The sequence below is a fragment of the Monocercomonoides exilis genome, assembly GCF_001643675.1.
Source record: "Monocercomonoides exilis strain PA203 chromosome Unknown scaffold9-1957334, whole genome shotgun sequence".
Taxonomy (NCBI): domain Eukaryota; phylum Preaxostyla; order Oxymonadida; family Polymastigidae; genus Monocercomonoides; species Monocercomonoides exilis.
Genome location: NW_027150554.1, coordinates 358,243 through 372,670, shown reverse-complemented (window position 1 = coordinate 372,670; position 14,428 = coordinate 358,243). Strand labels below are relative to the sequence as shown.

General features: G+C 35.2%; 7 protein-coding genes across 7 annotated transcripts; 5 read left to right on the top strand and 2 right to left on the bottom strand.

Moving 5' to 3' along the window:
• Positions 1-51: 51 nt before the first annotated feature.
• On the top strand, positions 52-2,618 carry MONOS_15591 (putative serine/threonine-protein kinase CHEK2). The gene is made up of 5 exons (XM_067868476.1): positions 52-340; positions 422-452; positions 519-597; positions 658-1,000; positions 1,202-2,618. The coding sequence occupies exons 1-5, from the start codon at positions 69-71 to the stop codon at positions 2,385-2,387; spliced, it is 1,911 nt and encodes a 636-aa protein (XP_067732306.1). The 5' UTR covers positions 52-68; the 3' UTR covers positions 2,388-2,618.
• On the bottom strand, positions 2,457-4,492 carry MONOS_15590 (uncharacterized protein). Its single transcript, XM_067868475.1, has one exon. It carries the CDS (start codon positions 4,461-4,463, stop codon positions 3,231-3,233), a length of 1,233 nt encoding a protein of 410 aa, XP_067732305.1. The 5' UTR covers positions 4,464-4,492; the 3' UTR covers positions 2,457-3,230.
• A 1,001-nt stretch (positions 4,493-5,493) lies between these two features.
• On the top strand, positions 5,494-5,946 carry MONOS_15589 (uncharacterized protein; the record flags this gene model as incomplete). Its single annotated transcript, XM_067868473.1, has 1 exon — positions 5,494-5,946. One exon carries the CDS (start codon positions 5,494-5,496, stop codon positions 5,944-5,946), a length of 453 nt encoding a protein of 150 aa, XP_067732304.1.
• A 633-nt stretch (positions 5,947-6,579) lies between these two features.
• On the top strand, positions 6,580-7,387 carry MONOS_15588 (uncharacterized protein; the record flags this gene model as incomplete). The annotated part of the gene is made up of 4 exons (XM_067868472.1): positions 6,580-6,613; positions 6,681-7,177; positions 7,233-7,321; positions 7,375-7,387. The coding sequence occupies 4 exons, from the start codon at positions 6,580-6,582 to the stop codon at positions 7,385-7,387; spliced, it is 633 nt and encodes a 210-aa protein (XP_067732303.1).
• A 1,676-nt stretch (positions 7,388-9,063) lies between these two features.
• Positions 9,064-9,294, top strand: MONOS_17179 (uncharacterized protein; the record flags this gene model as incomplete). Its single annotated transcript, XM_067870073.1, has 1 exon — positions 9,064-9,294. One exon carries the CDS (start codon positions 9,064-9,066, stop codon positions 9,292-9,294), a length of 231 nt encoding a protein of 76 aa, XP_067732302.1.
• A 76-nt stretch (positions 9,295-9,370) lies between these two features.
• Positions 9,371-9,616, bottom strand: MONOS_17178 (uncharacterized protein; the record flags this gene model as incomplete). Its single annotated transcript, XM_067870072.1, has 1 exon — positions 9,371-9,616. One exon carries the CDS (start codon positions 9,614-9,616, stop codon positions 9,371-9,373), a length of 246 nt encoding a protein of 81 aa, XP_067732301.1.
• Positions 9,617-10,944: 1,328 nt separating this feature from the next.
• Positions 10,945-12,250, top strand: MONOS_14263 (uncharacterized protein; the record flags this gene model as incomplete). The annotated part of the gene is made up of 4 exons (XM_067867050.1): positions 10,945-11,185; positions 11,248-11,740; positions 11,800-12,088; positions 12,225-12,250. The coding sequence occupies exons 2-4, from the start codon at positions 11,327-11,329 to the stop codon at positions 12,248-12,250; spliced, it is 729 nt and encodes a 242-aa protein (XP_067732300.1). The 5' UTR covers positions 10,945-11,185; positions 11,248-11,326.
• Between the last annotated feature and the right edge of the window lie 2,178 nt (positions 12,251-14,428).

Genomic DNA, 14,428 nt, shown 5'->3' with positions numbered 1-14,428 from the left:
TCAAAACTTTATAAAGATCTAAGCCATTATATTGTTTTAAACAGAAAACAACCCTGCAATAAAAGACAATGGATTCATATGACCCTACGGAACATAGCTCAACACAATCTATGGAAGATGACCTCGAAACTGAGGTTACAAAACCTCTTCATTGGGGATCACTTAGAACGAGCAATCCAAAACTTCTTAACTACGATATAGTTCAACCAGAATTGTACATTGGACGCCATAAAGAGTGTACAATTACAGTAGATGATCAGCGGATTAGTTCTCGCCATTGTAGAATTTTTAGAACATTGGATTCTTTGAACAATCAAACAGCGTTTTTGGAGGATCTGAGGTTCGGCTTTTTCATATTTAATCAAATTAATTTCTGGTTATTATATTTGATAATTTCTGTGTATTTTTGTTGTGAAATCAGCACAAATGGAACATACTTGAACAAAAAGAAAGTTTGAAAATTGTATTTTTTAAGAAATTATGAGATTTGTTGTTCATTTTTCAAACGTCTGATTCAGCTTGGAAAGGGTAACAGATGCATTATAAGAGAGGGAGATGTTATAGATTTGCTATCACCATCGTTACAAAAGAAAGAACGTTTGAATTTGTTTTTTCTGAAACATTTTTAAAAAAATTTTCGTTTTTTTTGACTAATAGCAATTCCACTCGAATATTATTTTCTTTATAACGGAGCTCTTTCAATGCCAAAATGTGCGCTAACGCATCCAGGAGACATCAGATTTGAGCAAGAATACGAATTGAAACAATCTCTGGGAGCAGGAAATTTTGGAATTGTGCGTCTGGGTGTAAGGAAAGCAACTGGCGAAAAAGTGGCTGTCAAATTAATAGATAGAAAGAAAATTATACATTCATCTGATCCAAAGCGACAGATAAAAATGCTTGAAGAGCTGAATATTGTGAAACAAGTTGATCACCCGAATATAGTCAAGGTTTATGATGGATTTGAAGGAGAAACACTGAACTATATCATTATGGAATAGTATGATCAATTTTTATAAAAATTCTTTTCGTTTGCTTTTAAATATTTTTCTTTGCCAATAAATTCCATCCATATCATTTTCATCAAATTTATCTTCTCATTCCTTCCCCTCTTCCCTTCTCTCTAACGCTCTCATTTACTCATTAACTTTCTTACTCATTCTCTCTCTCTCTCTTCCTCCTCCTCCTCCTCATCCTCCAGTGTGTCTGGTGGCGAGTTGTTCGATCTCGTTGCGCGAGGCCGGCTGTCAGAGGCTGTCGCCTGCAGATATTTCAGAGAGATGCTGTCGGCTGTGCTGTATCTGCACCACCACGGCATTGTCCACCGCGATTTGAAGCCAGAAAACATCCTCCTTGCCAACAGCGACCCGTCTTCTCCGATCAAAATCACAGACTTTGGCGTCTCACGCATTGTCGGGGAAGGCACGTTCAATGCCACAATGTGCGGCACACTGGAATATCTTGCGCCGGAGATGTTTGTGAACCGCCTGCACTGCACAAAGGCGATTGACATGTGGTCTTTGGGTGTTATCCTCTTCATCATGCTCAGCGGCTACCCTCCTTTTTCCTCGGAGATCACAAAAAGAGGCGGCCCCGCCCTGCACATTCAGATTCTGAAGGCGAAGTATTCATTTCCCAAGCAGTACTGGGGCAGTGTGAGCGATGCTGCGATCCATCTGGTGAAGAGCCTGCTGCAGGTTGACCCGGCGAAGCGGCTGTCTGCAGCGCAGTGTGTGAAGCACCCGTGGGTGGTGGCAGGAGAAGGGAAGGACGATGTGGTGTTTGAGGAGGAGACGCACGAGGACAGAGTGGAGGCGGCAGAGCAGGAGAAGAAGGTGATGCTGGGGGGAGGAGAAGGAGAACAGGGGGAAGGAGAGGGAGGAGAAGGAGGAGATGAAGATAATGAGAAAGAGAAAGAGAACAAACAAGGAAAAGATGGTTTGCCATCTTTCCAAGACTCAAATGAGGCTGAGAAGGAAGGGCAGTCAACTCCCTCTTCGGACAGAAAGAGCTCGCAAATAGGAAACATAGAACATGAGAAGTCGCAGCTCCCTTCGGCCACACAGCCGTCTGATCCAAATGCTACACAAATACCTGAGGGGTCATCGCAAATACGCAGCAAGGAATCGAACTGTGAAGCACTTCACGAACAGACAGGGATGGCTGGCTCACCTCATACATCATCATCATCATCATCATCATCTTCTTCTTCTTCTTCAAATTCTTCTCTCTCTTCATCTGGATCGGATGGGAAGATTGAACCGCAAAAGCGACTGCTGAGTGCGACAAATGGGTCAAATCAGAATGAGGAGGAAGAAGCAGAAGAAAGAGAAAGCAATTTACCTGGGCAATTTATTGACACTGTAAAGAGACTGAGAACTGTTTGAGAAAGAAGTTACGAGGAATAACAATAACATTAACAATGATAATTTTTGATTTTTGATTTTCTTCAAAAATATTTTTTAAATAGATTTTATTTTCTTTTGATAATTTTCGCTTTCACTTCTATTTTATTTGTCTTATTTGTGTTATGAATTTTTTTTTAATTACAAAAATATGCATCTGCCATAAATGTGCCCGTAACTTCAAATAATTGTAAAGCACACAACAACAGAAAACAGTTTAATAATCATAATTAAAAAAAAAAGGAGAGATTGAGATAGAAAGAAAGAAAGAAAAAAAAAAACGGTAATGCATTGATGAACAGTTTTCATAAGACTTAAATCGAACCAATAACCAATTTCTTTTAACATTTTGATGAATTTGATTTTGATTAAAGAAGAAAACACAAATACGAAGCATTAGCTAATAATTGAAAAAGATCTTTTGTTTGAATATAGTCGATTTATATGAATAGACTGATCAATTTCACAATTCACAAAATGATGAAAAAAAAAATAATCTTCTTTTTTAAAATAAAAATAAAATTTAAAATTAATATATAAACAACTATAAATGAATACGTTCGCATTACAAAAACAATAATGAAATGTTTTCTTTGAAGAAGAAATAAAAAATATAAGATACAAACATCTCAAAAGAAATCATCAATTAAAAATCAACCAAAACTCTCATTACAAAAAGTATTATCTTCAAGAACGCATTTCAAAATTAAATAAAAGCAAACATGCAAATGTCCTTCAACATTACAACACACACACTCAAATTTAACAGTTGACAAATATAAAACGACAAGAAAAAATTTCAAAAACAAAGCAAGTTTGTGAAACTTAAACGTATTCATCTTCTTTCTGAATTGCTCTTGATTCCACTTCCACTTCCACAGCCACTGAAGCGCTGTACGCTTGATTTGAGAACTCAACATTTTCCGGCCCACCTGTGCCAGCTGTCATCACTTGTTTCACCACCATCTTTTCCATTTCAATTGCGGCCTCGCGACTTAATTTTTCCTTTTCTTCATTTTTCTTTCTTTCTTCCTCCTCTTTATCAATCTTTTCTTCAATCTTCCTTTCTTCACTTGTCAAAAGCCATCTCCATTCCTTTTTCCTCCTCCAGTCTTTCACTCTCTGCTCCACACACGGACTCATGATCTCTTTCAATTCGCTCGAAAATTCATTCCGCGACAGGTCTCTCATTTCACTCAATGAACGAGTGCAACCAGTTAAGTTTGCACAACAATACACTATTAAATTTATACCAACAAAAGACGCGCCAGCAGCAACCATTATCGTTCCGGCATTCCCCCAAATGATTAATCCAACAATTAAAACAATAAATCCAGCCGAAGTCATCAACATAAAGAATAATTGAACGCTTGATGATGTGAGACAAAATCGTTTATTGCAAGCAACTCTTTTCTTCTCCGTTGACCAAACTCGCTTAAGTCCTGTTATCGCTGCCTTCTGATCCTCATCAAGGCATTTGTCACTTGAAAAAGTGTCATTCTCTATTGATTTCCTGGCAACTTCGCGCTGAACGTCTGTCGAACGTAAAAATGGAGTTTTTTCTTTCTCCGGCTCTTTTACCGCTTTTTCTCCTTTCATTAGCTGAGAAAAGAATTGCCGAGAAGGAACACCTTCTTCGTCAATAATTGGTGCAACAAAGCTTAATTCCCATTTATTCTTCGGGGCAGCAGCTCCTAAATTGGTGGGAGGATCACAACGAACTTCATCTGCAACTGGCACTGAACTGTTAACTCCCTCGAGATTCGGTGGCGCAGCAGGATATGCGCAAATGTTATCAGAAGTGGGCAAACTTGGCAATGGAACAGCATTAGTCGATTGAGCCTGAACTTGTGACACAGCCTTCCAAAAATCCGCTTTTTCCAAAACGCCAAGTGATTCTGAAAATTTGTCCAATTCAGCGGGCATTGGCAAAGATGGCGAGAATTTTGAAAAGAGGCTTATACATTTCTTCTTTAGATCCTCTGGCAAATGCGCAACAAATTCCCTTATTGCTTGCGGAACATTAAGCTCAATTGATTCAAAGGTTTCTTTATCCATTTTCCAAACCTTTTATTCTTTCAATTAATGATTACCCTTAATAAAGTCATGTTTGATTATGTTTTTTGTTGCATTTTTTCTTCTATGGAATGAATTATTTTTTAAAAAACATTCTCGAAAAAAAAAAAAAAAAAAAAAAAAAAAAAAAGGAAACGAAAAAGAAAAAAGATGATACAATGAGAGGTGACTTTTGTATCACACGAAGCACGAGATCTTTTCGGACTTTTTAGAATGTTCTGGAGTCGCAGAAAGTGCCTTCAGATGAGGAATGGAAGAGGACATGGAGGTTGTTGCATTTTGAGAGGAAATATTCTGATTCACTTTCCACATGCAACAATTGAGAACAATGTGGATTGCAGAGAAATAAAGATTGTCAAAGGGAAAGTGGCAAGAAGTCCATCATCGACTGATCGGTGGATGTGAAACCCGGTGTGTTATCCTTCACAGTTCCATGATATGAGTGAAATCCGAGCAACAATGTTGAACGGATTGAGCTTTCATAATTTTCTTTTGTGATATCTTTGACCGGGAGAGAGTTACAACCGTGGAGAACGACAACTGAGACACATAAGAGTCTTGTTAAATAGGGAAATGGAGAAGAAGCAGAAGAAGAAGATCGCAATGAAGATTAACGAAATTATCTTCTTCAAAAGTGTGAACAGCAACCAGTGAAAACACCTAATGCATTGAAGATGAGAGAGTTTGCTTAAGTTCCAAAGGCGAGCCAACAGTGTAAGAGTTACATTTTTGTTTTTTCACAAACAAGAAGCACTTCAGCCTGATTGAAAATATGCAAACAAGTTCATTCAATCGGAAAAAAGGAAATGTGGATTTCACCCGAGCATTGAAAAAAGTTCAAGGAATTTCAAATAACTACAAAAAAAATGAAGACTCATTCCATATTTCAACATGAGAAAATGACGACTATTCAAACAACAAATTTTCTAATAGGAAAAAGGTGTTCTTATCATCAACCAAACAAGAATATCATCAAAGAAGAAATCGAAGGAGAAATAGAAGGAAGAGTTGGATGCTATTGCAGAAGAAAAGCGAAAGACGGGAGCCATCCCTTCTCAAGTACAATAAAGAAGAAGAAGAAGAAGAAGAAGAAGAAGAAGAAGAAGAAGAAGAAGAAGAAGAAGAAGAAGAAGAAGGTGAAGAAGAAAAAGAAAAAGAAGAAAAAGAAAAAGAAGAAAAAGAAGAAAAAGAAAAAGAAGAAAAAGAAGAAAAAGAAAAAGAAAAAGAAAAAGAAGAAAAAGAAAAAGAGGAAGAGGAAGAAGATAATGACCAAAAAGGAAAAAATACATTAAATTTTATTTGCCAAGGAGGTGCATATGAAAACAATGATAGCTTCGACGAAGGTGATGATGAAGAAGATGAAGATCTTATTGAAATCTTTAATGATGGTTGTCTTCAAACAGAAGATATTCTCAACATCACAACCACATTCTCTGCTCCAGCAGACAATGCTTTGACAATATAGCCCAAAGACTAGGGTAAAGTGTCTTTTTATAAATTCTTTTCATCTCCAATCGCAGTGAAAATATCGGGTCCGTTCTCATCTTCATGCTCTGCAAAGATAAGATTGTCAATTTCAACAACAAGTCTGATTTCTTCCGTTTGGAAAGGATACGGATAGAAACATCTTCACATTATATAGATAAATACAAAATACACACATGCTGATATTTTCATTAAAAATTTAAAATTTCGCATTTCGTTTGTCTTCCGATTTCCAAAAATAAACTGAATGAATTTCATCGTTCGCAATGTTTTTCCAGTGATTGACGTTTGCATGTGAAATAATACAATTGATTCTGCAGAATATATTCTTTCGCCAATCTCTCATCTTTCCAATGGATAATCTCGTTCAAAGAAAACAATTTGATCATTGAATCCATAACAAATAAAGATAAATCGAAAAAGCGTTGTTTTTCTCCATATTCGCTTGGCCAGAATGTCAACAAAAGAAAAAGCAGTGTGAGCACACATGTTTTATTTGATTGTTTTGAGTTTTTATTTTCCATCTTTTTCTTCAACCCAAACGTATGCGAATTCAATGTGAATGGCTGAAATATTATTGCTTTCTTGAACAATTTATATTTTTAAAAAAAAAATGCAGGATACAGACAACACAAAAATGTTCAATAGTTTGCAATTGTTATTGCAAGTGAATTTTTGCTTATTGCATTTTTTCCATTTTCATTGTTTTTGAAGAATTGTTATGCGAACTGGAAGATTGCGATGAGGAAGATCAGAAACAGAAAATAGAAGAAATGAAGGGAGTGATTGATGGAATGAATGAGGAAGAATTCGAATCTGTTTTCACAAAAGAAGTGTTTGACAAAATATGCAGAATGTTTGAAGAAAAGAAATTACCTGCAGAGAATATGATTTTGCTATTGAAGCATGTTGGATTCAACAACACACTGAAGTATGTAACGATTTATGGTTTTGAAGAATCTTTTTTGAAGGAAAAGATAAAGAAGATGATTGTTGAAGAGAATGATGAAGGAAAGAACGAAAAGCGACTGGCAGATCTTTGTGAATGTTATCTTTCATTAAAATACGAATGTATGGACCTTCCAGAAACAGTGACTGAAATAAGTGTGCACTGTCTTTTGAAAGTCGCATTGTCGAAGGAGGAAAATGAAGAAACTCAAAAAGAAGTGGAAATTGCTTTGCTGGCTTTGAGTTGCATTGAATTATATAATGTGTGAACGTTTCTATTTCCTTTTTGGTATTTTTGATTTTTTCCTAATTTCTAAGGATGTGAAAAATGAGCTGTATGCGAATGGAATCAAAGAAATTATCCAATATCACCAGAAATGCGGCAATCTCACTCGTCTTGCGTATCAGTCTGCTTGGCTGTTTTTGATTTTTCGATCTTTTTACGATGAGGATTTGGTAGCGGCCATTGTTAATGAACTTCATTTTGTGGAAGATGCAAGAAGAGAAATTGAAGATCTGTCAAAATGTGTGGATAGGAAGAGAAAAGAAGAAGAAAATGAAAAAAGAAGAAAAGAAACAAAAGAAGAGCTTCTTTTGATTCGATGGCTGCAAACGTTGATGGATTATTTTTTCGATTTCGAATTATGGAATGAAGACTATTCTGTGATTATTGAAAGCATTGCAAGAGTATATGGAGAGGCAAGTGATCATAACAGAGAAATTCGCAAACAGTGCATTTATTTTTTTAAACATGCAGCAGGAAATTTTAATGTGAAAGTTGATGCTTTGCTGAGAGGCGGAGCTGTTGATGCTGTTTTGGAAGAGATTCATCAACAAACATTGGTCGATACAATTTCACGTTATGCCCTGATATTTTGTGTGATTATTTCAGAAAGACTGAAAAAAGAGGAGGAAGAAGAGGAGGATGACGAAATAGAAGAAGAGAAGGTTGAAGAGGAGGAAGAAGAAGAGGAAGAGGAGAGAGACGAAGAGAAGGTTGAAGAGGAGGAAGAAGAAGAGGAAGAAGAGAGAGACGAAGAGAAGGTTGAAGAGGAGGAAGAAGAGGAGGAAGAAGAGAGAGACGAAGCGAAAAAAGATGAAATGGAAGAAGAGAAAAGAAAAGGGTTGAAAAGAAAAGTGCTTGAAAAGATGGAAGAAGAAGGATACGAAGATGCCATCACAAGCTATCGTGGAATATTTTCTTTTCTTGGCAGAAAATATCTTTGTGGATTACCGTTGAATATTTCAGATTATTTTGTGAGTATTTGAGGAAATGAGATTCGTTACAAATTGTGTCTCGGAAGTTCAATTTTTGATTTCTTTCTCTTTTTTTCTTTCTTTTTCTTTCTTTCCTTTTTCTCGCTCTCTCTGGTTTAATTTTAATTTTATTATTTTAATAATTTTTGTTATTTATTTTTCGATTCTTTTTTTATAAGATGGAGTTGGAATAGATTGATTTATTCGAATGAAAATAGCTTTTACAAATTATCAATATTTATTTTTCATTAATACCTTTTATTGGAATAAAAAAAATTGATTGGAATGAAGACAGTCTTTTCAGAATAATTCTTAAAAAATTTATTTTCTAATATGTTTCAAGAAAATACATTTTTTTGTCAGTAAGTGCATTTGTTAATGAATCAGATATATTTGTTTTTAAAAACAAAACCAAAAAAAAAAAAAAAAACTTTAGATGAATAATTTACAAGATTTTTAGTTTATTTTTGATTAATAATTGCTGAAAAATCATGTTCTTCTTTTAATTACAACAAAAGCAATCGAAATAGAAAAGCACTTGGTGATAAAATATTATTGTTCCTTTCACAATGTTTGTTAATTCTTTTTTGTTATTTTTTCACAATATTTTTCACATTTTCGATCAAACAGGTCGAAAAAAAATTTCAAACAATAACAAATCACAAAATGAACTTCATTTGGCTGAAATTGTTCCAGATGTCTGATTATGCATGTTATTCGCCCCTCCGCTTGAAACTCTATCAGTTGCAGATGATGATGTTCCAGTTGTTTTTGAGTCATTCAATTCACACCAAGAGAAGGGATTCGCCTGATCGTCTGCTATCTGCTGTTTCCCTTTTTGCGATTCCTTGCACTTCCATTGGCTGCAGCATTTCGAGAGCGATAGAACCCAATGAATGAATTGTTTGAGGAGGAAAATGAAGGCATGTTCGACAAAGCAGCGGAGCTTGGGCTGAATGTGCAGAGGGACTTCTGTGTGAGTGAAGAGGAGTGGGCGGCAGGAGGCGACGGTGCGAGGGGCTTAAGTGGAGAGCCAACAAGAACAGAAGGGGCAGACAATTGGGTGTGGAGCAAGGGAGAAAAAGGAGGAGTAGCAAATGTTGAGGAGGCTGTGATGTTTTGAGTGTGCAGCTGGGCAGATGAGAGTGCGCTGTTGAACAAGCAGAATGTCTGCTGCAATTCGTCTTCATCATCACCTCCTACTTCTCTTCTCCTGTCCCTCCTCCTCCTTTCAGTTGCCGCCTGTTCTTGTCGTGGTTCGAAAGTGCAATTTGCGATGTGCAAAACTCGTAGTGCATGTTCGACTTCGTCTTTGGCTCTTCCTGCTGTCTCCATTTCTTCTGCTCTTCGATCAATTTGCTTCTGAAATCCACCTTCTTTGCCTCTTCCACTTGAACTCGTATTCCTCTCTCTTTGCTCCTTGGCAGTTTCCAAAACGAGAGCATGCGTGAGATATTGCTGGCAGCTTCTTCCCTCTCTCATTCCCATTCACCCAATTCAGCACAGCCTGTGCACAGAAGCCATATGAAATGCTGAAGCAGAGTGGGATGTGCCACTGTGGAAGAGTTAAGCAGCTCAAATGCATATCCAGAAAAACTGCACAATGCATTGATGGATGACAACAAAGAAGAGAAAAATGAAAAAGGAGGAGGAGGAGAAGAAGAAGAAAAGGAAGAAGAGGAGGAGGTAGAGGAGGAAGAGGAGGAAGAGGAGGAAGAGTATAATGGACAAGATAAAAAAAAATTAGAATAGCATTTGCTGTGGAGGCGCACATGAAAACAATGATGGCGAAGAAGAAGATGAAGACGATGCAAAAGGTGATGAAGAAGTCGTTATTGAAATATAAAATGTTGGATGTCTTCAGACAGAAGATATTTTCAACATCACAACCTCATCTGCTCGTGTGGGTAACGCTTCGATGGCATAAGGCTGAAGATGAAGGTTTTATGAATCAAATCCATTTTGCCTGTCATTTGCCTCCTGCTTCCTGTATCACACCAAGCTGCCTGATTTTCTCGTATTTTAGGCTCTTCAGCCAAGCAATGAAAAGCAGTTCCATTGTTATTCCCAGCGCATAATATCAACGCCTTGTCCATCTCATCCCAAGAGAGTCGCCTTGTTCTGTTCCAACTGCATCCAATCTCCTGTTTCTGTTATTTGTTCCAATATCTCCAATCAAAAATTTTTTTGATGATATCCTCTCCATATTCTAAAAAGGACTCTCTTTTCATAGAAACTGATCATTCTTCCTTTTTGTCTTTGGACGTCTTTCAACCCTGTAAATTTCCCTTCAATTAATATTCGTTTTTCATTGTATTTCCACATATTTCGTTTTGTGTCAACAATTATAGGTGAATATTTTTGTAAATAAAAAACCAACCAGAATCAAATGCATGATGTTTGTAAGGAAATATTTGGCTCTCTCCATTGTTGTCTGCCCCGAAAAGAAAGAATTGGCCATTTCAATAATTCGTGATATTTCCGGACTTTGAAAAGGATTCAGATGGAAATACATTTTAAAAAATAGGACAATAAAAGAATGCAAACAATAAGTTTAAAACGTTCAATAACTTTTGTTGTTGAGATTGCTTGACCGCTCAAATGTGAAAAAAATAGTGCATCAATAAATCAAAAAGAATATATCATCTCACGGAAGCGCAAAGTCACCGGAATTAATTGAATAAAGAATGAAATAGAGTTTTATTGCTCAATCTTTCATTTTAACAAGAAATATTTTCGTTCAAAGAAAACAATTCGATCACAACCTCCATAATAGCAAACCGAATAAAAAATAAAACGTTGTTTCTCTTCTTAATACATTGCCAAAAATGCAAACACAAGAAGAAACTGTGTGAACGCACATATTTTAAAGGCAATTTTTGAGTTTTTATTTTTCATCTGTTTCATTTATCCAAACATATGCGAATTCAATGTGAATGGCAAAATGAAATTGTTTTCTGGTTGCGATGCGTTTTTGAAAATTCAGTTGAATGACACATCAAAAAGAGTTACAGGTTTGTTATTGTTGTTGTATTTGAAACATGTTTGTTACAATTTTTATCTTTTTTTATTGAAGAATTGTTTTCTGAACTGGAACATTGTGATGAAGAAGAACAGAAACAGAAAATCGATGAAATAAATGAAATAATAGAAAAATGAACAAGGATAAATTTGAATCTGGTTTTTCAGAAGAACTGTTCAATATTATGCTCGAAATGATTGAAGAAGAGAAACTTTCGTTGCGAAATGCAATTTTGTTGCTGAAACATGTTGGATATTGCAATGTTCTGAAAGATGTTTGGAATTTTCATTTTGAAAAATCTTTGTTGAACAAAAGATTTGAGAAGATGATTATTGAAGAAGAAAAGAAAAAAGAAGAAAAGGACGAAAAGCATTTAGCTTATCTTTGTGAATGCTTCATATCTTTGAGCTTCGATTTCCTACAAGAATTAATTTTAATATGTGTGCCCAGCCTTCTGAAAGTTACCTCGAAGAAAGAGGAAAATGAAGAAACTCAAAAAGAAATGGAAATGGCTTTACTTGCTTTGAGCAACATATGCTACTATTTTGTATGAAAACCTGTTCTTCATTTTAAACGTTTTTGAATTTCTTGCAATTTTGTTATTAGGAAATAAAAAAAGAAATGTATTTGAAGGAAATCACAGAAATTATCCTGTATCATCAGGAACATCACAATCTGACACAACTTGCATATCAGTCTGCTTGGGACTTTTTGATAAACCGATTTTTCAGCGATCAATCTTTGGAAGGTCCTAATACAAATGAGTTGCATTTTGTCAGAGAGGCTATAAAGGAACTGGAAGAGCTCGTAAAATATATTTGTTGGAAGAGAAAAGAAGAAAGAAGAGGAGAAAAAGAAGGAAAAGAAGAATATATTTTAATTGAATGGCTTCAATGTTTGGGGCATTATTTTCGCGTTTGCCAATTGAGGACTGAAGAATTTGTCAAACTTATCAACATAATTACTCAGATCTTTCGAACAGCAACAGCTAATCGCAAATATGTGGGCTTGTATTGCATTTATTTACTAAGTGTGGCAGCAGAGAATGAAGCCATGAAAATTGAAGACCTGTTGAAAGGGGGAACTGTTAACGCTGTTTTGGAAGAGTTTCAGAGGCACACATTGCGTGACAATTTTGCATGCGAAAGCTTTCATTACTTTATGTTTGTTTCGAGTCGATTGAAAGAAAAGGAGGATGATGAAATGGAAGAAGAGGAAAGAAAGGCAACGAAAAGGAAGGTTTTTGAAAAGATGGAAGAAGAAGGACTGGAAGACTTTTTCATTAGCTCTCATGGAATATTTGTTAATCAAAACGAAGGATATTATTGTGGATTATTATTGAACATTTTTGATTATTTTGCGAATATTTGAGGAAATGGTGCTCTTTTCATTTTGTTTCTCTGAATTTTTGTTTTTCTTTTTCCTTTTCCTTTTTTTATTTTCTTTTTCTTTTTCTTTTTCTTTTTCTTTTTCTTTTTCTTTTTCTTTTTCTTTTTACTTTTCACTTTTTTCTTTTTTTTTTTTCGTTATGAAATCGAAGGCTATCCTTTTTCCAAAGCTCGAATATGTTTTTTTGTCTTGAATTGGAGAAGAAAGTTCAAATGAAGTGTGATTGAAAAATGATCAATCTACGCTGACTGATGAAAATACACTGTTTTCAATCGTTTGAATTGTCGAAAAAATTATGAATTGGATTTATTTGGAAAAACCAAAATTTAATGAAAAATATAAACGAATCCTTTTTTGTTATATTTTATATTCAACTATTTTACTATTGTTGCAGTTGAAACGAAATAATTTTTGATTTTCTTTTCAAAAAACACACCACAAATTGCTCAAAACGTGAATTTTTGCAGATAAAATGGGACAGAATTCTTTCATTTATGAAAAATTCAATTATTTGTTCCAAATTTTATCAGCAATCGAATGATTATAATTCTAACTTTATCATACAATATTAAATATTAAAATATAAATAATCGAAAAAAATCTTTGAAAGAACTGTGTGGAACAAAATTCATAAAACAAAAAAATTTGCCCCAAATGATGAATATTCCACGTTTTAATAAAAGTTGTCATTCATGCAATTTACGATTTGAACATAAAAAAAATGAAAAACACAAAAGTTAACAATGACAAAAGTGTGAATCAAGTGGAGTCGAATATTTTCAGTTCTTTTCCTATTGCAACAAAACTCGAGGAAAATTTGAAGCATTACCATTTGATTCTTTTTATTTGACTAAATTTTATGTTTTTCTTTTCTTATCACAGCAAAGAAATATTCATTGGCCTCAGCCACAGCTCGAATTTTGTATCTGCAGAAGCAGAGGGCGTTTCTGGAGCTGTTGTGTTGTGTGAGTGATGAATGAATGTTCATTGGGAGATGGAGTTTGTACTGGGAAGAGTTGGATGCTATTGCAGAAGAAAAGCGAAAGACAGGAGACATCCTCTCTCAAGGACAATAAAGAAGAAGAAGAAGAAGAAGAAGAAGAAGAAGAAGAAGAAGAAGAAGAAGAAGAAGAAGAAGAAGAAGAAGAAGAAGAAGAAGAAGAAGAAGAAGGAAGATATGAAGATAGAGTTGTTGGTGAAAGAGGAGGAGAAATTGAAGAAGAAGAAGAAAATGATGATAAGATAACGATGAAGTAGAAAGCATAGAAGAGCATTGCCATTTCATATCATCAAAAGTGGGCTGTGGTACCAAAGTTCCAAGACTTCTGTCTGCTCGTTTATCAAATCCAATAAAGGCACCAAATGGAAGGTGGTTGAAGTAATCCTTTCAAATTTTGTTATCCTTTCAAAGGCATGGGCTGAAACAGAAGCTGCTGATATTCATTTCATCTATTTCAATGAAATGATAAGGAGTAACTATTCTCGGTTTTTAAAAATTTTTCCAAAAGGCAGGCTCATATTCCAAAAGCAGAAATAGTTGTCTCACTCCTGTTAATTCCGCTTCTATCTTGTTTTATTTCTTTGCATTGCTTTCTTTCCTTTTTCGTTGTTTTTATCGTGCTTTCCATTCTGCAATTCACTTTCCTTTCCAGAAATATCCAAACTGCTCCCTCTGCCTTATGTTCCTGAATTCTATATAATTTTGTGAAGATTTTGTCCTTCACAGAATTCCATCCTCTTTTGTCTTCATTCAATAAAACTTCAGTTGAATTTGCTTTCACCTCTTGTTCCAAATAAAAATTTTGAAAATCATGCATCTTGTGTAAGTTCCTTTATTTCCCAATGG